This window comes from Polyodon spathula, chromosome 20, assembly GCF_017654505.1.
Source record: "Polyodon spathula isolate WHYD16114869_AA chromosome 20, ASM1765450v1, whole genome shotgun sequence".
NCBI classification, from domain to species: domain Eukaryota; kingdom Metazoa; phylum Chordata; class Actinopteri; order Acipenseriformes; family Polyodontidae; genus Polyodon; species Polyodon spathula.
Window position 1 is genome coordinate 7952847 of NC_054553.1, and position 22208 is coordinate 7975054.

Sequence of the window (22208 nt, forward strand, 5' to 3'; positions counted from 1 at the left end):
TTGGAATAACTAAGTCAGCATGCCCCCCTTACATACTGATTCTGAGAGTATATCTGTCTGTCTTGCATTTTTACATGTGGACAAATTAAGATTATATTTGATATTCTTTCATGCTACTTTTAGTTAAAAAAAAAAAAAAAAAAAGCCATGGCTGGTATGTATTATTAGCAAAGGGATAACACCACTTTATGACAAGGATTGATTATAAATTGAATTATTAAATATTCATAATAAACGTTCAGTTTTAAAATAAAACTGAAGAGAAAGATGGTTTTTTTTTTTTTTTTTAGAGGGTTTAGATACCAGTCTGCATACTTAGTTCTAAAATGAAATATAAAATGTGATGAGCAGTGCAGTAAGGTACTTTATAGGAAGGTGTTCCAATGTAAATCCATTCATTGTGTATTGGTATAATATGTCATCTCCTGCAGATAGGGCTAGAGGACACAAAGCCAAGTGTAGCTTTAGCTGCACAAAATTATTTCTGTTAAAATAAGAGGCACCCTACACACAATGTTTTAACTTATGAATCACAAAAACGAAGATTACTGGAATGGTTATTGGTTGGTTTATAATAATACATGAGAAGTCATGTTTTTGTATGCCTTGGTTATTGCACCTTTAACAATGATTAATGACAAATCCCAAATTATTAGGCAAACCTAATTCTAAATGTACAGTTCTAAAAACATTCCTAAATCTGTAGTGACTCCAGACCAAGTTCAGTTGTATGGTAAAATATGTGGGTGACTGTATTCTGTAAATGTCCACAACTGCTGAGAAACTCTAATAAACACATCAGTTTGCTTTGTATTTTTACATGTGGACAAATTAAGGTTATATCTGATATTCTTTCATGTTACTTTTAGTTAAAAAAAAAAAAAATCAGTACATGTTTCCAACTATTGCTGGTCACTTGCCTCCTACCAGGTATGGAAATGTACAACTGTACAAAATGTTAATCAAGGCTTTAACATCTATTTTCTTACATCCTAATCGCTAAAAATATTTTCATTTTTTCTTTGTCTTTTTTTGCATTAACGCAAATGTATATGGATTGTTCTTTTATTAAAATACTAAAGTGCTTGGTGGACTTCTTGTGCTGTAGAGCGCACCAGTGGTGTAGCTGCAATCTGACCATGTGCCTATAACCAACAGCACAGGATGTTATAAGGTACCAGCAGCTATTTGGCGAACTCGACATTTCAGTTGTGACTTACACTTGTTTTTGAACCCAGACCTTCAACAGTGAAGTGCATGAAAGACTGGGGTGAGGGGAATCGAATTAGTTGGCCTTTCACACTTCGAAAAGTAAAACCTGAAACTCATATTTCGCCCTCTGAATTCCAACGGTGCCCATTGAAAGATTGTTCAGTGATACCTAAACAATGTGACTATATTGTAACTAGAGGCTGTCTTGCATTGTTTTCCTTTTTAAAATGGTTTGTTCAATTGTCCTTCTGCAGCACTGGGGTGACATTTTCAGGTGAATGCCTGGAATTCATACCTACCTGCTGAGTCTGAGAGACAATACAGATAACAAGTCTCTCAGGGTAAAATGTCCGTCTCCACCCCTTGAAAAACAGGGCTTGGCTTTAGAAAGAAAACTGTTTTGAAGAGGTGCAACTGTAATCAAAGCTTGTCTTCACAGAGTTCTCTACATGTGGGCTGAAAAAAGCACCTGCTCAAGTAGATTGGATATTACCTTCTATTAAAAACACATAAAGCGTGAAAAAAGAAGACAACGGCTAGTTTCAGGTGAGACTCACATCTTCAGAGAGTTTAATTTAAATTAAAACTCACATTTTTCTGACGTGTTTTAAAGATAGTTCCTGTGTACAGTGGGGTCAATTTCAATAGACAGAACTGTAAAGGCTAGCGTTTGCATACGTTTATCCATTTATCCGTGTATCACAATGGTATGGTTAATACTCACTGCTGGTACTCTATAGCAGTACAATGGTACCAGTGTGCTATTTACTCTATGTGGCCATTGTGATATCTATAGTCTGTGGGGTAGTCAGGGTAGTGCACCGGTTTATGCTGGTATCTCAATGGTCTTTCAAGATTTGAATGCAGGCCTTTTTAAGTCACCAAAGCAAGATTAAAAGATTGATTTCGGCAGGCACTATTAGCTGAAACATAACCACACGTATTTCCTAGGTAACATGCAGTGTTATGGTTATTGGCGGCAGAATGTTAGCAGACTGGCTAGACTGGATTTCTAATAATACTTTATGACAAACTTGGTATCTTCCTGTGTACCAAACTACAACCCTACCTCTGAATCAGAGGGTAATAAAGGAGGTGACTTTTTACAAACACATATTCAGATTTTTACAGCACTATGTCCATTTCCAGGATAGTTTAATATTATATATATATTATATATTATCTAGTATAATATTTATATATATAGGTATATATATATGCTTCGAATGACTTAAAGGAAGGAATGACCACTTAAAGGAATGTAAAGACAGGTGTCTTCCTCGACACAGATGATTTAACATGGTACATTTGCACTGACAGCTTCAAAACTATACTGTGGAAACTTAAACTAAACAGGCCATTGAGATCATGGGGATAATTTTATAAAACCTTGCCTTCAACTGACACATAAAAAAAACTATTAAAACACAAGTGGCGTGATTTTTTTAGACACTAAGGACACACCCAGAAGTTACCAACCAGGCATTGCGATGAAGAACAAAACCAGAAAACAGAACAGAAACTGAATCTCATAGGATGCGACCAAAATAATCCCGCCTTACTATTTTGGTCAGGACACCTTTTCCTCTTTTTGTGTTTTCAGTGGTTTACTTTGAAGACTTTCCTGAGATCTACACATAACAGCTTCTACAATGAAAAAAGGTATCTGTCAGCCTGATTCCATTCATTTACATAAGAGAAAGTGTTTAAAAATTAGAGAGAAGGCTCCCGAGTGGTGCAACCGGTAAAGGCACTGCTTCCATAGTTCAGGATGCCCCCTATAGCTTGGAATAAAAATAATAGTTTAAAAAAAAAGTAAGATAGTAGGTAATGGCTGAGAAATTAAGAATGGTGGTGGTGAACCTCCATATAAATAACAACTTAAATTTGATATAGCACTCTTCACACCAAGGTGTCTCAGGGTGCTGCACAAGTGAACTTCCCAATTACAATGGGTGCATTTGAGTTGTTAAAACATAAACCACATAAATAGCTCTGCAATGGCCCCTATAATGGCATGAGCAATACATAGAATGGTACCACAGTTTGCTAGTTGTCATGTTTGACTTACCAATATATCACTATGAATTGAACCAATGCACACTACTAATCCATTCATTACCATATCAGTATCAATGTGCTACCGTATCAGAACCACTATAGGGCATTAGTTCTGAATTCATTGTGTTGGTGTTGCTGGTAATGTAGTCTTCTAATGGTTCTGTTAGGGTTTCTTCAAGGTCTGATATTATAATTATAGCAGATTTTTAATAAGATTGGAGCCTGACATGGAGAAAATGTGGATAGAAATGCATAATGCATCATTAATTTAAATAAATATTGCTTGACATAATCATATTTATAAATACAATACTGTTTTATACACAGGAAAGGGGTTTTAGCAAATATCTTTAGAATAAGGGTGCAGTGAATTGCCATCTGAATCATGGAAAAGATAGCTGAAGCTTGAGGTAGGAGGCAAGGTAAAGCCTTAGAGCAAGGGTGGATCTGCTATATAATAATGCAATATTATGTGATGTTAATGATGCCCCTCTGGCAGTGCTGTGTTTGGGATACATGTTGATGGTATAAAACAAGCAGGACACACCCTAGTTGCATCTAGGAGCAGATACATTACTGCTCTGAGCAATCCCTTGCTAGGTTTTATCATTAAATAGCTGCATTCCCTTGCACTTGTTGCTAAATGGGGGCTCTGATGTATTTACGTTTTTAGCAAAAGGCGTGCCGGAGGGGGAGAGAACGATTGTGCTCCGACAGATGAAGGTGCGGACGGCTCTAAAGGGGGATTTCAGCTGGATCAACAATAAAAAAACTGATGAAGATGATGAGGAAGAAGAAGGGTTGGCCAAGTAAGGGGAGAGGGGTATAATTATACAAATGTACCAAATGTGTCATGTTTATCTCTGGGCCAATTGTTCACTCAGGGTTTTTCTCTTGTATATATTGTAAAGACCTACTGGAAAGGTACGTCAGTGTCTTTGAAGAGCAATTTGGTATGGGAAATATATCAGGAATAAATTCCACATAGGGAGCAGAGTGGTGCAGGGGGACTGGTTAATGGTTACACTGTTGTATAATCTAAAATTAGAGATGAGACATGTTTGAGTTTGAAAAGGTCAGTAGAATGAGATTCTGTAGGGCCTATCTGTAGTATCACATTATAATAGTTTAGTCAACATCATTGGAATAAACTAAACATCAAAGATTCAGTTTCTACAGATTAACATGCACAGACATTGTTCAACTTTTTAAGCAGATGAAGGATATACGGCAGGGCTGACCAGAGTTTTTCTTTAAGGGCCATTTCATTTGAATCTCAACGTAACCTCCAGTATGCAGTATTTATATCAAAAAGCCTCTACATAATTAGACACCATTGGCTGACTCTGCTTAAAAGAAGCCCAGCATTGAATGGTAAGGGTGTTCAGAGATGCGCTCACAGAGCTTTGAGGGAAGGTCTGTTAGTCCCTGTTGTCACTGTGTATTCAGACAGGGGCAGGGATGGAGTTCTTCTAAAAAAAACCTGTTTATTCAGCAGTTTTCTGTTCCTCAGGGATGTGCCAGTAAAAGCGTCCTATTCCAATGGAGTCTCTTCAGCGCCCTCTGCCTCCTCCAGCACTTCCGAAAGGTATGAACGACGCGGACCTTCCTTCTGTTCACACCCTGGAGACCTGCTGATGCTTATTGAACAAAAGCATATGAAGCAGCACAAATACATAACAGATAAACACATACACAGGACACAACAACTGAACTTAAATGCAGGTCAGATACTGTTTTATTCCCAGCTGAATATTTAAACCAATAAATAATAACACCATAAAGAAGCCAGATATATTTTTTCAATATACAGACAACACATATCCCAGAAGTAATGCATCAAAGGCAGAATTGTTAATGTGGGCTCTATTTCTTTCAGGTGTGAAAAGTCTTAAAGCAAAGAGCAATGCATTTAGATAAATGGTACAGAAAGGCAACAGGTTGTGTCTGTCCATTTTAACAGAACTTCCTAAACTGCATTATGATAGGGTCACCATATGTGTTTTGAAGCCATATATAAAACATATATATAATCTATTATGTATGAGCAATAATACAATACACTAGTTCATAAACCCAGTCTAATCCAGTCTGTTGTGATTTTGCTCTAGCAGTTCAACAAGCCAGAAGCCTTCCCCTTCAGGATACATAATCAGGTGGGATTCTTTAGCTAACACCACTGCTACATTTACATGTATTGTGTGAAATGTAGAGCTTGTGAAACCTGGAGACTGGAGTCCTCCTTTTTCTATTTACTAAGCAGGGATAGCACAAGTAGTGCAACTTCCAAACTCCAGGGGTTCAGTGTTAGCCATGAGGTCTTCATATAGCACTGAACACAGAGTGAAAAAGACAAAGTGTTGCCTTTATACAAGCGTCCACCGTATTGTATTGTGTGATTGCTTTCTTCTAGTGATCACTAGTACGTGGTTTTGTGTTGTTGTTGTTGTCTATTTCAATATTGTTGTTTTTTTTTCCAGAGGTGTTTTTACTAAAACAAACGATACCACCCATGCGTCTCCAGCCTCAACCTCATCATACGGCTATGGCGAAAGGTATAGTTTACTGGGTGCTTAAAACAACATGTCATGTGCACACTGTATGATTTCAGTCACAGGGAGATCTCTGCACTGATAACCTGCAGAGAATTCGAAGATTTATTTTAGCTACCTTGACCATTTAATTTCCAACAGTACTTTTGTGGATTAATTTGCCGTGATATTGTTACTACACCAGAACTGTTTAATCTGCTTAAGGTCTAGTTAATTCAAAGACTATCAGTGTGTTATACTGTATTTATACAAAGTGGACCAGTTGCATTGACTGATATTTGTCTGTTCATCAGTGTGAGAAGCTCCAACACTTCTACTCCACAGTACTCCCCGCTTAACAAGAGATCCGCTGAGCACTATAAGAAAATGTAAGCACTTCAGTGTCACTCTGGGCTTTACTCTCCCTTAGGCACTAGGTATTGAGCTGTTTTCTAAATACCAATAGTATCATAATGGTATGAACAAAAACCAGTCCTGTCCTTCTTGGTCAGCAGGGTGCATTGATAATAATGTTGCTAACTTGCATTTGGACACAGCTATACATATGTATCTTGTGTGCCTTGTATTTTAGAGCTCCCCACAATGTGCGTTCCAAAGCAGCCAGCCCTGCCCCTGAGGAACCCCCCTCTTCTACAGAGGAGCACACCAAGAGGTAAGGGATTGGGAAACCCCTTTATTAATCCATGGGAGAGCTGTGCAACTAGAGCCCAGGCAACACCAGGCAACTTTTCAAGCAACCTATTGTACAGTACAAGTTGCTAAAATCAAGATAGTTTAGATCTGGTGGCTTGAACTGTACACCTGATAAAAATTGCAACTTGGTATGGGAAATGGTGGTAGCACAGTGGCAGCTCCAAGGATGTGATCCGTGAATAGCTGTTCCATTGCGGTCAGTCAGTATTATATCTAGGTTTTCCTTCAGACTCAAGCTGTGCCTTGTGTTGTAAGTTCTCCTGTACTTCCATCCTCAGGACGGAGGCTGCCAACAGTGTACTAAAGAGTTCAGCGTCCAAGGAGCGTTCGTACGTCTTATCAGCAGTGAACAAATACAGGTGAGACTTTGAGGACATGCTTTCAGGAATCAGTGTTATAAGTGTAGCGGGCGCATGGTTTTACAAGATTTATTTTTTTCTTTCATATTTATGGAAACCTTCAGACATCAGTGAATTATATTTTAGAGTGAAAATACCTCAGATAATTTCCCAGTGTACAGTTGTTGACATTTTTTTTTTTTTTTTTACAGCAGTCCTGAAAAGCTGTCTAAAGACCCCTCCTTTTCTTTTGTGGCTAAAAGGTGATTTCTTTAAAAAGGTGGATTTAATTTAGCTGTCAATTTGAAATCATGTTGTTTAAGCCTAGGTGGATGAATTATTTACCATAAATATTATTAGCGCAGGATGAAAATCATGAAGCTAGTAGGCTATATCCCTGGAGTCTGCACTTTAGAGAGTCTTCTAGTAGTAATAAAACATGTTTATGCGTGTGTAAGAAAAATATTAGTAACAATGGTTCTGTATTTTGGAAAAGGGTGGAGATCAGCGATGAAGAACCAGAAGAGGACTGCGACACGTCACCACGGATCACACCAAAAATCAACTTGAACCAGAAGCCAACTGCCACCCCCCGCAAGCTCAGGTAAGGCACACAGACCATTTCACCACCTCAAGCAGCTGTCGGGACTCTGTTCCTTCAAAGATACAAAAAACTCTTCGGCTATTGAAGCATCCCTCATGATGGGTAGTTTATATGGATTGTTCCTGCTTCTATATCTATGACAGCAGCTGTTGTCACAGTACAGTCAGACCTGTGCTTGAGGCATAGCTGAAATGTTATTTAACTAAACATAAGGGTTGATTTGATCAACTTACAGTATATGCCACCAGGATAAGCCTTTAACAGTGCCAGTTTCCTCTTGCTTCTCTTTTCCAGCCCCAACACAGAAACAAAAACACAGACCACCATCACAATAAAGGAAACAGCGAATGAACCTCAAAAAAATCCTTTCTTAACTGAAATAAAGGCAAATTGTAATTGTTGCTTTACAGGGTCGTTTAGGATTGTAGCGAATGAAACAATACCATACAGTTTAACTCTCACGCCTTTCAAAATCATACTGATCATTAGGACTCATATTATAGAGGTTGTAATATCTGGATAAAGTTCTAGTTGATTCTATATTTTTAGTACAAATCTGTTCTATCCCAAATATAATGCCAACCTTTAGACTGGAAGTCAAAACTAAATATAAGAACAACAGCTAAAGTCCAGACTATGAATCTTATATGTGAGTGTTACAAATAATACCAGCTACAGCTTCAGATAAAAAAAAAAAGGTTTTTACAGAGAACCGTCTTCAGCTCTTTCTGTTTTCCAGCTCCAGCACAGAAACAATAACCCAGACCATGATAACAAAGAAGGAATCGGTGTCCGAAACTCCAAAACCCTCAACTGAGCCCGAGACAAAGAGGTATGAGAACCTGTTAACTACAGTCACCAGTTCAATCCCACCTTTCCTGGGCTGCACTGATAATATACAATTGGTACCACTGGCTGTCGAGATTCAGGTTTGGGTTGCTTTATTTAAAAATATATTTCACAAAGTGAGCAGTAAGTTGTGTTAGTGTATATACTTGTAAGTTTTCAGAAGGGGACTTCAAAGTATTTGCAGGACACCTGGTTTATACCTGAAATGTCCCTTCGTCATTTAGCACAAATACTTTCTTCGCCATTCAGTATTTATTCAGCTATAATAACCTGTTCACTTGTGGCCCTCAAATAGGCAAGATTTTGGTTTAAAAGAGCACCAGTATCAGATTCTGCCCTATCCTGCCCAAGGTAATGGCATCAGTGTGAGTTTGTGGATTTGCACTGAAATCATTTGTTCTCTCTTTCAGCTCACAGGACACCAAGTCACTGTGGGATCAATGGGATTTACCTGCAGCAACTGAGACTGCCACCACAACTGTCACTGAGAAAAGGTAGGAAGATCACCAACTTCACATTAACAAGAAACTGTATCGTTTTTTGCAAAGTTTGAGTGTTAGGTTCAGCTCTCACTTAAAAGTGACAAGTTAATGTTTTTATTTTCACTTGTGTTATTTCTGAATATGGCTTTGGTTCCCTACAGTTTAAACTATTTGTTTCTCTCTTTCAGGTCGCAAGGCACTAAGTCAGCCTGGGACAAGTGGGATGTTCCTGCAGCCACTGCGACTACAATCACAACTGTCACGGAGAAAAGGTAGCAAGCATTGCAAATATTACTTTCACCAAATGGAAGTTTGCTAAAACAATAAGGTATATTTGGCATATAGTTTGGCATTGTGTTTACGGCAGGTAAATAGTTTGGTTCAGCCTGTCCAAATCATGGTTAGAAATAATAAAAACCTTCCATTTCCTAGATTTCATATGTGCAGTTTGAATGTTATAGCAAACATGTATTTTAAATGCTACTGTATCTTGTACCTATTTTAAATGCTACTGTATCTTGTGGCCTCCTAGGTGATACCATTATTGCTGGGATTAGCCTAATTGCCCTGTACCTTCTCAATTGAATGAATGTGTTTGTATAGAGAGGTTTCCAGAATTGGACACAGCATTCTAATTAGGGTGTTCTACTAGAGCATTATAGAATGTTAATATACATTCGCTAGACTTGTTTTGGCTATGCAACCTAACAGTCTGTTTGCAGTTTTAATTGCCTCTCTAATTAATTTTACAAAACTAGAACCAGACGACTTAGTAATATAATTTAATGTCTCCTAAGCACTGTTCTATTAAGAAAAAAAAAAAAAGGAATTATTTAAAGACTGGAGTAAATGTTTTGAAAGTATACCCCTATCAGGAGTCATGCTGAATGTTACACAGAGAGAGTGGGATGAATTTGGTTGATAAACACTGAACTGTAGTTATTTGTTTTATTATTTTCAGTTCACAGGACACCAAGTCACTGCGGGATCAATGGTATTTACCTGCAGCAACTGAGACTACCACCACAACTGTCACTAAGAAAAGGTAGGAAGATCACAAACTTCACATTGAGCTTTACTGAAACAGTGACTCTTGCATACATTTATACATTCATAGGCAATAAATGCTATAAAACAAACCAGCATGTTTTGCAAAATTTGAGTGTTACTTTAGCTGTCACTTTAAAACTGCAAATAATATTTTTTTTTTTCACTTGTGTTATTTCTTAATATGGCTTTATAAAATTAAATATAAAGTGTTAGGATTAGCGCGTACTTGAAAGTGACAAGTAATGTTTTTTTTTTTTTTTTTTTTCACTTGTGTTATTTCTTAATATGGCTCTTAGTTCCCTACAGTTTAAAGTCTGATTAACTGTTTTCTCTTTCAGCTCACAAGACACTAAGTCAGCCTGGGACAAGTGGGATAAACCTGCAGCCACTGAGACAGCAATCACAACTGTCAAAGTGAAAAGGTAGGAAGCACTGCAATAATAACCTGCACCAAACATATTGCTAACACTTAATTTATCCTGTTAATAATAATGGAATTACAGAGTAATTGATCATATGTGATTGAGATAATGAGATTAATGAATAATGAGATTAACATTATTCATGATGCATTACACTCTTATTCACGATCAACCCCAAAGCTAACATGAATTTATCTTGAAAGGAAGTGTGTTACAGGACTAGAAAGAGGGGGTCTAGTTTAATGCACTCAGCTCTGAAGTGAATTATTGCTCATTTTCAGCTCAGACGACACTAAGTCAGCCTGGGACAAGTGGAATGTTCCCGCAGCCATTGAGATTACAACCACAACTGTCACTGAGAAAAGGTAGGAAGCAGTGCAAAGAACTCTTTCACCAAATGGAGGTTTGCTAAAACAATGTTTGGCATTGTGTTTACAGCAGGTAAATAGTTCAGCCTGGCCAAATCATGGTTATGAATAATAAAACTAAGTGGTTATCTTGTATCAAACTAGATCAAAGCTCCCAGTTTTCACACCCTGGTTTTTTAAATTTCTAAATTATTTTTTAAATTTTTAAATTATTCTTTTAAGCCTCCTAGCTGATACCATTATTGCTGGGATTAGCCTAATTGTCCTGTACCTTCTCAAGTGAATGAATGTGTTTGTATAGAGATGTTTCCAGAATTGGACACAGCATTCTAAGTAGGGTGTTCTACTAGAGCACTATAGAATGTTAACATACATTCGCTACACTTGTTTTGGCTATGCAACCTAACAGTCCGTTTTAATTGCCTCGCTAATTAATTTTAATTAATTAATTTTAAGTTAATGCGTTGCGTGAAGGATGTCCCTTATTGTATGAGATGTCACCTCGCGCAGTTTGGGCGAGAGGACAGCGAAGCGAAGCTGAAATAAGAAACCTACTGGGCAGAGAATTTGTAATAAAGATTTTCCAGCATATCGTCCAGTCACTCTAGGTGTAAACATTCATACATAGTTTTATATATTAAAGGAAACTAACTAGAGTTAATTGAATGATTTATCTTGTAATTTTTAAGCTAAGTTTCAGGTGTGTCAGTATTACCAAAAGAATACTGAACTACCACAAGAAGACAAGAGATAGGGGGCAATATTTTCAAAGTTTGCCCTCCAGCCTTTAGTCAGCTCCTATTTTTGAAACGAGAAAATATTATGTTAAGGGTTACAAAATGAGAAACAAACACATTCAGAGTGTTTAAGAGAACTTGGGTAATATTACTTAGTGGTCTGGTTCTAGTTTTATAAAATTGCTGGAGTTTTATTTCTTTCAAAAAAGACACGGATAAGTGCTTACCCAAACATACCAGAAGGGTCTATAACTTGAGCAGCCTCCCAAAGTTGTTTGTGAAGTTTTTTTTTCTGGAAAAGGGAGGGACCTGACTGACTACACCTACTAGACATTTTCCTGTTTGTGCTAAACAGTAACACATTTAAACCCAAAGAGACAGTGTGCCATAACCTTTCAGCTTAGAGACATCATCAGTGTGGACCAGTCAGGACAAGCGGGGAATACAGTAAACAAAAAAGGTGAGGGACAGCAAAGAGTATGAGTGGACAAAGGTGCCAGCAAACAGACTTCTCTAACTTTTAGAATATTAGAGTGAAGCAGTAGTTTGAAAACTGTTGCTCTACAGCAGAATCAGGTAGTTTTTTCTAGAAAAAAGGGAGTTTGTTCTGGACTATTAGGGGCCACATTCTTGAGATGTGGATACGGTGAAGTTTATTATTTTCCATGTTCATCAAGAAGTGTGACTTACCTGCCACAGACCATGAGAAGGTAGACCTGTAGATTTGTGCCATATATATATATATATATATATACTGTGGAAGAACATTTCAGTTTTCATAAAATTCAATTGTGTTTCTCAAATTTTCTTTCAACTCTCCCTTCTGTTTCTGTTTTTCAGCCCCAGCATACAAACTCAGACCACTGTCACAAAGAAGGAAACAGTGTTTGAGACTGAACCTGTGGCAGAGAGGTACAGTAAGAGATAAACTTGTTTGTTAAATATGGAGACAATACTATATTGTAGATTTTTGTACCAATTTACACATTTTCTGTCACTACAAGTCTGGATTGTAACCACCATGGATAACCATTACACAGCATGGTAAATGAGTACTATAAGAGTAGAACACTACTGTGCATGTTTATCATGGAAACTTTTGCCATGAATGCATTTGCACTATTAAACTGGTTTCTAAACTGACTCCATCATGATCCAGTATCGAACAGTTGAAAATATAACTGTAGCTGGACAGTACACAAAAGTCAAAGCCTATTCTATTTGGTTTTTATATAACTACCATTTATAAACGATATCACCCACTCCAATATGCTTAATAGTGACATTAATTAATTGCCCACTGTTCTGTAAAAATAAATTCTGCAGTTTTGAGATTTAACACGAGCTGTGGTGACCCAATGTCAGTTCAAACCAGTCTGATCTTTAATTACTGGCAATGGAAACGGGTAAGATTGATTTCAGCACTGTCCCAGAGCCTGATGGAAACATGGTATATGGCTGTTTTCATTTAAAAAACTTTTTTTTTTTTTTTTTTTATATATAAAGTGCCTTCAAAATTGCTAAAGAAACCAAGCAAGATCCATCCACTGCCTCTGATTTAATCAGGTAGGGATATGACATCCCAAGATTATAACTGGTTGAGTTTGGGGATAAAATTATTAAAGAGACTCTGTAAAAAAAGGACTATATTACTGCTTAGTTATAATGTTTGACCAACCTAAAATACAATCACAGCCAGGTTCCCTAGCAGAGTACTTAGAAATAGTACTCTATTGCATTTCCTCCTCTTAGCTGTAGGGATCAGTGACACTCTAACACTCACACTGCACTTTTTTCCCTCACTAACCCATTCATGACTCCTTAAAAGTTGCTGTTTAATCTGCTCTTACTTTCCTGTGCATCACTGTGGTTTCCTCCTGTGTACTTTATCATGACTTAACAATGCTTTAGTACTACACCTTGCTACACTTTTATCTTGGGAAAGCTGCAAGCACCAGATTTAGTCTAGAGTGAACTGAATATCAAAAAGCCAATTTCAGCACAACTGAGGACTTATGAAAGGGCAATGATCTGTTGGATCTTTAAAAATGAAACTGTCTTTCTCTCTTTAGCTTCGGCATGGAAGAGAATACTTCTGTCACCAGTATTCATACAACAAAATACCAAACAGAAGACCCAGTCCACAAAACGTAATATATTTTGAGTGTTTAATATGATATTCATTAGCCATGCAATAATATACAAAAACAAACAAGAACTGAACACCCTTAAAAGCTTTGATGGATGTAGAAACTCTTGTAAAAAAGTATTACTTTGGTGATCTAATTTTTTATGTTGTTGAATTTTTGCATTTACAGCAGTGGCAGGGGATGTCAGCTTAGTGATTTGTTGGTTTTCCCCTTGCCGTCTTATAAAATGTTCTCCTCACTGCTTTCCTTAGATTTGACAGCAGCGATCTGACTAATATAACTACAGCTACAACAACACATTGGTCCGAAACTCCTGACCCAGAATACAAAAAGTAAGGACGTTTTTTGATATTGATTAAGAAAACGTTATACAATAAAATATATTTGTGTGACTTATGCAGAAATCATTTCTGAAATGAGAACCCCCTTACCAAATGATCTTCAGTGACAATGCAGTGGTTCGGTGTTTATTATATTTGCACATACCAATGGAGCGGTTATGTTATTTAAATCCATTACCTCCCACCACTGAATAATAACTGTTTGTATTTGGGTGTGCAAAATGTGAGTGGTACGAACCTCCTCTTTCTCCTTTCACAGGTTAGTGATGGTGAAGGGGTATGTGAATTCAACAGGATTTAATCCCTCAGAGTACAGCAGGTAAGAGCTACTGGCTTCCCTTTCTTGGACTGGTGGGAGGGTTAGTGACTTCTTGTATATCATGGAGACATGTTGTATGTGGGACGAGGTTTAAAGGGTAGTTTTACATGCTATCTAACTGGTTGGCTCCACCTGTTTAACAATATAACATACGCTATATCAGGGCCTATTTAATTTAACTTGTTTCGTTTCAAATAAAAAAATGTAAAAAAAAAAAAATAATAATAATAACTGTATTTGCTGTGTTTGTTTGTCTGTTTAGCATAAACAAGTATGACGACATCACCTACAGCCACTCAAACTATTCCTACAGCAGCCCTTCGGCAATGTATAGAAGGTACAACATTTCTAAGTTTTAATACAAATGTAACCAACAAAAAGCAGCCTTATCCTCAGTTTCTTCTCTGATTATTAGTTCAATTGCACCAGTCCAGATGCTTGTAGTCATGCTAATGCTAATGGGGATTTTTATATGGTACCTCAATATGAATATATTTTGAAACAAACACCATGTATGTACCACTCCAATAAATAATAGAATAAAAACACATGTCCTCTTTGTTTTAGAATGTAACAAATGAAACAACATATTTGTATCATGTATTGCTGTTTATTCTAACATTCATCAGTGTGCATTAGCACATTAATTGCTATTAAGCCTTTGAAATAATAGTTTCTGATATGCATGTTTAAACAATGTACTGTAATAGAAAATGAATTGCACTATATTGCTGCGACAGTATACATAATTAGTTCAGGTTATGAGGCTCTTCTGTCTCCTGATTTCTAGAACACTGTTTCAAGGAGGTTGCTAGGTAACTGTACATCACTTTATTTCCAGTTCTGGAACATCATCTTGCACGTACTGCGGTGAGATGGTTGGAGATGATGCCAGAATCACAATTGAGCATCTCAATATTTACAGCCATCCATCTTGTTTTAAGGTCAGTTTCATTGCTTTCCATTTGAGTCCATTCCCATGTTTGCCCTGATACCTAATTACAGTACAAAGACATTTCCTGTTATGCTAATACCTTAACAGACCGGTTGTGCAGAGATGGGCTATAATGAAGCACCTGTGTTTTGTTTCAGTGTGGAGTGTGCAGCAAGCCCATGGGTGAGTTGCTGGAGAGCATGTACATTCACAGAGGCCAGGTGCACTGTGACAGCTGCTATGACAAGGTATTTTAGGTATGTGTCAATTCCAACTATAGACATCTCACCAACTCTTCAATTACCTCAAAGAAGGGTCTGGCTGGATAGACTTTCATATGATCCCATAATGACATACAGTATGTTACATAATACATTCGACTGACATTGTATAACAGTTCAGCCATTTTAAGCTTTATAGTTACCCATAAGTGGCCTCCTGCACCTTGTTTTTAATGCAGAAACAGGCTGTGCTGATGGTTTGTAAAACTGCTCTGGTACCCAACCAGAGAAGTCTGGCTACATTTCCTTTGCAGGGCCAAACAGTATGACCAAATCTATGGACACCATGTCAAAGTGCAAAAAAGCACAAAGCACCAATGATTTATTAATTGGCTATTATTTATTTTTTTAATTGATATGCTATTTATAAATTGTATAGGAGCTCCCCCCCTGGCTTCACATTGTTTGGAGGACATTCTTTTATGTCCTTCAAAAGTGTAAATGTGTATGTTATTATTTGTTTTTGTTATAAGCATTAAAAAAACAAAACAAAAAAAACAATGCATAGCAAAGTAGCGAATGTTATTCATTTAAATAAATTGGTACTATATCAACAGGGCACATATCTGTGAAGTAACACTGTTAATTGCCCTTACTGTCTTATCATCTACTTTAGCTCAGGTGTGGCTTATAAAACATAACAACCATAGCTTTAACATCTTACAGGAATAGTCAATAGGTCAGCACAGAAGACTGCAGATATTGAGCTATATATATTTTTGTTTTTCTAGGTATGAAGATCTAGACAAGAGACTTTATATTAATTTTACAGATTCTACAAGCAAATACAAGGCAGCGTAATTCACTAAAACAATATTAAAAGGTGTACAAACCTAGGATTTAAAAATCACTTTACTTAGCACTACAAAATTGTCAGACTCTTTTTATTTCAAAAGGTTTGTTTATCTTCAGCAGTGAATGGTAATTTCCTTTGTTACAGATAATAGGACCCTATCTCACCCTACTTTTGTTTTTTAATACCTGTAACACAGGATGTGAACTTAATATTTGTGGCAGTAAAAAGTGGTTTCAGTGTAAACAGTCTGGCAAACAACAAAGCAATAAGATGAATAAAGTTGCATTACATTATGTTACACAATGCTGCAATCAGTATTCAGACCATACACACTGTCACATTTATTAGTTATTGCAAACACTGGTGATTTAACTTCTAAAAGCCTTCCAATCATTAAGGTATTTCTCTGACATTCATCTAACAAGTGCAAAATGAAATTGATCTATGCTTTCTCAAAATACTTTTTTAGTGCCAACAAATTGTTTCAGGACTATAATGGTAAAATTAACATTATAATCTTTATTTACTATATTAGATGCACTTTTCTCAACTAACAATAGATGGCAGTATCAAGTTTCATGGCTTTCAGATTTAGTGGCCTCGGCACAAGGCTTTCTTATAGGGCGTTTATAGGTTTCTGGTCCCCAATAGCTTTTTTGAACTTTATATTTAAAAGATAATATACAGCAAGGAAAATAATGCAAATTTAATTACCAAACATCTTTCCCAAAACCTAAGACATTACTACTATGTTAATAAACTGCAAATATTTACATTTACACATCTCTCTTTGGTTTGCTCTTAGTAGTACTCAGTTTAAGGGGATGGTTTGGAAAAGTAATTACAAAGCCTCTAGAGGGTGTTGTAGTTGTAGGATGTATTTCAAATGTCTGAAGGTTAACAGAAAAGTTTCTGTTTTCAAAGAAGTATTTATGATGTATGCGATAACTGTGAGGATTTACAAATAAAATGTTAAAAGAAAACAAAATGGTCTTGGTTTTTTATTGATTTTTTTTTTTTTTTTATTTAAAAAGGATTTTACACACAGTACCACACATATGAGCAGTAGCACTGTCATTGAACATGTATAAAACATACATATAAAAAAGTGTATAAAAACAATAACAGACTTCATGATACACACATCACTGCCCAGTATTTATTATTTCAGGTTCTGTGCACAGATTCAAATTGGTGGCATTTTACAATCACGGTGTCAACTGGGCATTTTCATGGCACAATGCTGCGAGGATGCCCAGTCCCAAGTGTTCCTTGCATCAAATACTGACTGGAGAGTTACTGGTTTGGATGTAGCCTGCCCAAGACTGACGAGCAAACTGTGGCTGATTTTGGCACAAGTTATGTACGGCTCCTCCAGTTTTGTGTAGCCATGGGTGTAGGCTAGAATGGTCTCTTTGGTTTGCGTGTTGCCTCAGACTGGCAGTTCTGAATCATGAATCTGGGTCTCAGTGACGCCTGCCCCTCTTCATCATCATGTCATGGATGTAATCCCACAGTTTCCCAGGGTCTGTCTCGTTGTGGAGAATCATGGCCTCCAGCCCCTCTGCCTGGTCCAGGCTCTGCCAGTAGTCCTGTGGCCACATCTGCATCCAACTGAAGCAATAAACCAGAACAGGCTTTATTTTCAAAACTAGTTTTCATTGCAATGTTTTAACGACTTCAGGCTTTCTTTAGGTTACTTGAATAATTATTACTTTTCATTATCCTACTACAAGTTTACCACTATATTATTTGTTCCATTTTAATTCCAACATTAACTCTAATAAGGCATTCTACCAAGAATCCATATAATTTGAATGTGAACCAGCAGTCAAATACAGGCCTACCTGTCATTCTCTGTGATGTCTTCCACATTCCCATAGCCTGGTGTGGGCAACGGGCATCCCATGTGGCTATTTGTGGCAATCCTGGGCTCTGGGGGTGGCACACTTAGTGGTGCCCTCTTGTGGGCTCTCTCTACCACTTGCCTCTCATTCTCCCGGTCGCACACAAAACACTCAAAGCCGTTAAGATAGTTGGGTTTGCTCATGTCGTTCACCCCCCACTCTCGCCTCTCCATGCTGTCCACCAGAAAGTGGTTGGTGATTCCACCAAGCTGCTTGTACTTCAGGTAGCGCAAATATTCTGCGTCATCCCGGTCCAGAGAGAGCAGGAAGTCTGCCAGTTCCTTCGGAGAGGGGAAGTCGTCGATCAGGACGATGGAGTGGTTGTTGGGCATCCAGTCTGAGACAGAGGGGGAGCCACGGTACACTGGCACGGCACCCTGGTGCATGGGCCGCCACAGCTTCTCCGTCATGTAGTCGCTGCAGATACCATTCTCCAGAGCCAGGTGGAACTTGTAGCGCGAGACGAAGCTCATGAACTCGCCATCCTCCATAGTGGCAGTGGAGGTGTCCTCCAGTCTCTGGCTGGGAAACTTTTTGTTGTTTAGGCACTTACCGTAAGAGTCAATCTATTATGAAAAAAAACAAATAAAAAAACATACCAGTATTTAGATCAACTTCAGCCAGGCTACAATGAGTTAAGATTACTATAATAAGAAGAACGCTTGTCTACAAAGACATTTTTACATTCAGAAGGAGGAACTTCTAATCACAAGTTAATGAGTAGTTTTGTTTTGAACACTTTATGATGTGTGCAGTTAATCTGTGTTGATGTGCAGAGTCTTGCAGTCTATTTTTGTGCATGGGTGGGTGTTTATGCTTGTTTATGTTTATTCTTTTATTTGTAAGTATGTATACGCTTACATAATGGTGGAGGAATGAAACATGCATAATTGCAAATTGTTATAACAGAGTTTAAAACACCCACCTACTTGCTATTAATAGCTCTGTGAGCATATTCATTTGGGAGCGCACATTGGAGTGATTTTCTAACAGCCCTTGTCATTGTCCCCTCCACAATTTTGACCAAAAACAAGAGGAAAAGCATAATACACGTATTTCTTAATCTTCTCTCATGGATATTTGAATAGCATATAAATGCATACAAACTACAAAGCATCAATAATAGCAGGAGCATTGACTAATACATCCACTCAATGCTAGCATCGCAGCTCTGTGGTGACCTAATGCTGGGACAGGTAAAAATGATGCTAGAATTTGATCTGCCGGACAGTGAGACGAGAGCCCCTAGTAAATCAGAGATGTATGACAAGGAGAAGAGCAGCTAAGCTTCACCTGGATGTGCTTCATGAGCTCCTGAACATATCTGTCCCGGTCAGAGGGCACGTCACAGTGAGACTGCATGTAGAGCACCGGAGCCAACCCGTCCCGTCTCCAGCGGTTCTTCTCCTGTAGCGAGACCGCTGGCCTGGTTAGATAGTCCAGGGAAGGCAGCCACTGCAGGGAGAGAGGATAGTCAGACTCCCGTCTGAAGGTGGCAGTGTAGTTAAACAACCTGATTCCAGGAGAGTGCGACAGTAGGTAATTGTTCATAGGCGACTCTTCGTGGAAGAGTGCCCAGGTCTGGTGGGGTAACCGCGGCAGGGGGGCCTCGTACGCACGGAAATCTGTCCCGTAGAAGATAATGGATTTGGTCCGTTTGTGCAGTTGCACCTTCCTGTTTTTGGTAACCAGGCAGGAAGCTCTGGGGCAGTCGATTCTCTCAGTTTGACCAGGGAAATGGGGAAAGAGGCTGGCACTCCACCACAGAATGATCGGCAGCTCCTTGTTGCTCCTAGTGTCGTTGTTGCCAGGGCCTGTGTATGTATTTAAAGCCCCAAACTCCAGGTCTGAGAAGGCACTGGCTGGCTCAAATACATCAGTTTCCATGGTGTCTTGGTTCAGGTGCCCTCGGGACAGGGAGAGGTGTATCGAGAGCAAAGACAGGGCGAGGACTCTCCAGCATCCTGCAGGTTCTTTGGTGTTTCGCATCTCCATCATCAATGAATCTGTAACCATAAAACTGAACATCATTTAGTCTTAATTATTGGTGTTTATTTGTCAAATTAAGGCACTTATAAGAGCATCCCATCTTTTAAAAAAATTCTCATCTCAACATTAAAGTCCCTCATTTTATTGTAATGGGTTTTGTTTTCACTTTTATTCAGGTGAATACATTCACTTCCTGCCTAATAAGAATCTGGACCCCATCTGAAGAACACTGACTTAGGCAAATAACTCCACCCAATCTTACCCCTTGTTTACATCAATAATGTAACAATTATGATAACTAGGATTACATCATCATTCATTTGAGAACCCCCACCCCCTTTTTTCTTTACACCAAGCATAAAGACATTTACAACATTAATAATATTTAGACAACCAAGAAACAAACTTGGCATACAATCTAATTTAAAATCCATTTTGCATCCAGCTGCTATAGTCCAGCATGTTTATGCAAATAACTGCATAATATTAGTAAGCTCCAGGACCATCACAGCAGTGTATTGCTAAAAGAAAAAATACAAGGATACTTGATCCAGTGACCGATCGCTAGATGATTCTGGCTGTTACTTCTGTAAAGGCACTTTATTACAACTGAAGAGCAGCTCATTAAAGAGTACATGGAATGCCTTTTTATTTAATTGTGTTACATGTTCCCATGTGTTGCTACAACTGTTTACATAAGGTGTGTGCTCTGGTAAATCCATCTACATATGAGCAGGAGGATGATGGGAAATGTAGTTCTGACAGGTACATGGGAAGCCATTTTTGAGGCAGGGAATGCAATTAAAAAATTGATTAATTGATCAATAAAATAAAATAAAGGTCCTTACGTAACCGAGCGGGGAAAAACATACAAAAAAAACAAAAATGGTCCCAAAAACTTCTCATCTGTATAAAAAACGGTTACCGGCTATTAGCATACCCTTACAAAAGCTTAGCAGATTTGCACAGTAATTTAACTATTTTCCCTTGCTATGATTATTTTTTTAAATATGAAAGATGCACCTCTCTCTTTCCTTTCAGTGCCCGCGCTATGCTTTTACTATCGGACACGTATAAAGATAACATGAGTGTGTTTTTTCAACCACTGGATTCAGGAATGTAATTAATTACTTTAAAAACATGAAAAAGGTCGTCATTTTAACCTCGATGTATCCTTTTCCCAAAACTCAAAAGATACAGTTATATATATATATGTGTGTGTGTGTGTGTGTGTGTGTGTGTGTGTGTGTGTGTGTGGGGGGGGGGGGGGGGGGGGGGGGGGGGGGGGGGGTGGGGGGTGGGTATGGGTGAAATGAGTCAAAACTCATTTTGATCAAAATTTTTAAGAGAACAACCATCCCACGTTTTATCAATTCATAGAATTTATGTCTCTGAGTCTATAAAAAAAAAAGTAGCCTAGTACATTTAAGTTCTACACAGAATTACACCCCAACAGGAAACCAAACCCCATTCTGCAAATCAAATCGCACCACAAAGCGGCATGGCAAATTCTATTTAAAAAAAATAACAATACAAACACAACATCTATATCAAACCAAAATATGAAAGATGCACCGCAAACGTCAACACATTATAATTTATTTGATCCGTTACTGTTAAATCTACATTGTCCACGTATGTCCACCGGACAAATGAAACACTCGAAATACAAACGAAATAACTGTTTAATAATACTTATGCTACTACGAGTTTCATGGTGCTGAATGTGTAGCTAGCACAACAGTTTCACCTACCGTTTTTAAATACTATTAGGCGACATTTTGCTTACGGTTAATTTAACTAAAACCAACAAAACAAAAAAAATCTGGCCGGTCTGTCATGCTGCTGTATGCGATTTCAAATCTGAACTGCGACAGGAAGTGACTGCTGAAAAAGTACTGGATTGAGAGCAGGAAAGGAAGCAGCACGTATATTTTACTTGTGGTAATTGTATTGGCAATGCGACATTAAACTACACAGTACTGAGCGCGTACTGGTATGGGGGTGGTTGTGTTAAACACACAAAGTGCATGTAATTCTTTTGAGCGTGTTTTTTGTTCACTAATGGATGGGGGTGTAGCGCCCTCTAGCGTCTGGTTTTGACAAAAACAAAAGCACAACGA

General features: G+C 38.0%; 2 protein-coding genes across 11 annotated transcripts; one reads left to right on the forward strand and one right to left on the reverse strand.

The window, feature by feature from the left end:
* The first annotated feature begins 1618 nt into the window (after window positions 1–1618).
* LOC121295638 (zinc finger protein 185-like) lies at window positions 1619–17172 on the forward strand. 9 transcript variants are annotated; one of them, XM_041220541.1, is made up of 26 exons: window positions 1619–1758; window positions 2816–2874; window positions 3947–4082; window positions 4787–4861; window positions 5385–5429; window positions 5754–5828; window positions 6119–6193; window positions 6397–6477; window positions 6797–6877; window positions 7069–7119; window positions 7353–7460; window positions 8200–8292; window positions 8720–8803; window positions 8980–9063; window positions 9753–9836; window positions 10180–10263; window positions 10545–10628; window positions 12209–12280; window positions 12875–12934; window positions 13441–13518; window positions 13770–13850; window positions 14119–14178; window positions 14441–14515; window positions 15020–15122; window positions 15271–15360; window positions 16125–17172. In XM_041220541.1, the coding sequence occupies exons 2-26, from the start codon at window positions 2865–2867 to the stop codon at window positions 16128–16130; spliced, it is 1875 nt and encodes a 624-aa protein (XP_041076475.1). In that variant the 5' UTR covers window positions 1619–1758; window positions 2816–2864; the 3' UTR covers window positions 16131–17172. The 9 variants fall into 9 exon arrangements, with proteins under 9 accessions (XP_041076475.1, XP_041076477.1, XP_041076478.1 ...); XM_041220539.1 differs by having other exon boundaries at window positions 1620–1758; window positions 15271–15369; XM_041220540.1 differs by having other exon boundaries at window positions 1620–1758; window positions 5388–5429; window positions 15271–15369.
* Window positions 17173–17186: 14 nt separating this feature from the next.
* LOC121295639 (alpha-(1,3)-fucosyltransferase 11-like) lies at window positions 17187–22070 on the reverse strand. Of its 2 annotated transcripts, none has more exons than XM_041220550.1 (4): window positions 21840–22070; window positions 19390–20102; window positions 18037–18662; window positions 17187–17803 (listed from the first exon to the last, which is right to left on the reverse strand). In XM_041220550.1, exons 2-4 carry the CDS (start codon window positions 20092–20094, stop codon window positions 17656–17658), a joined length of 1479 nt encoding a protein of 492 aa, XP_041076484.1. In that variant the 5' UTR covers window positions 20095–20102; window positions 21840–22070; the 3' UTR covers window positions 17187–17655. The 2 variants fall into 2 exon arrangements, with proteins under 2 accessions (XP_041076484.1, XP_041076483.1); XM_041220549.1 differs by having other exon boundaries at window positions 19390–20116.
* Between the last annotated feature and the right edge of the window lie 138 nt (window positions 22071–22208).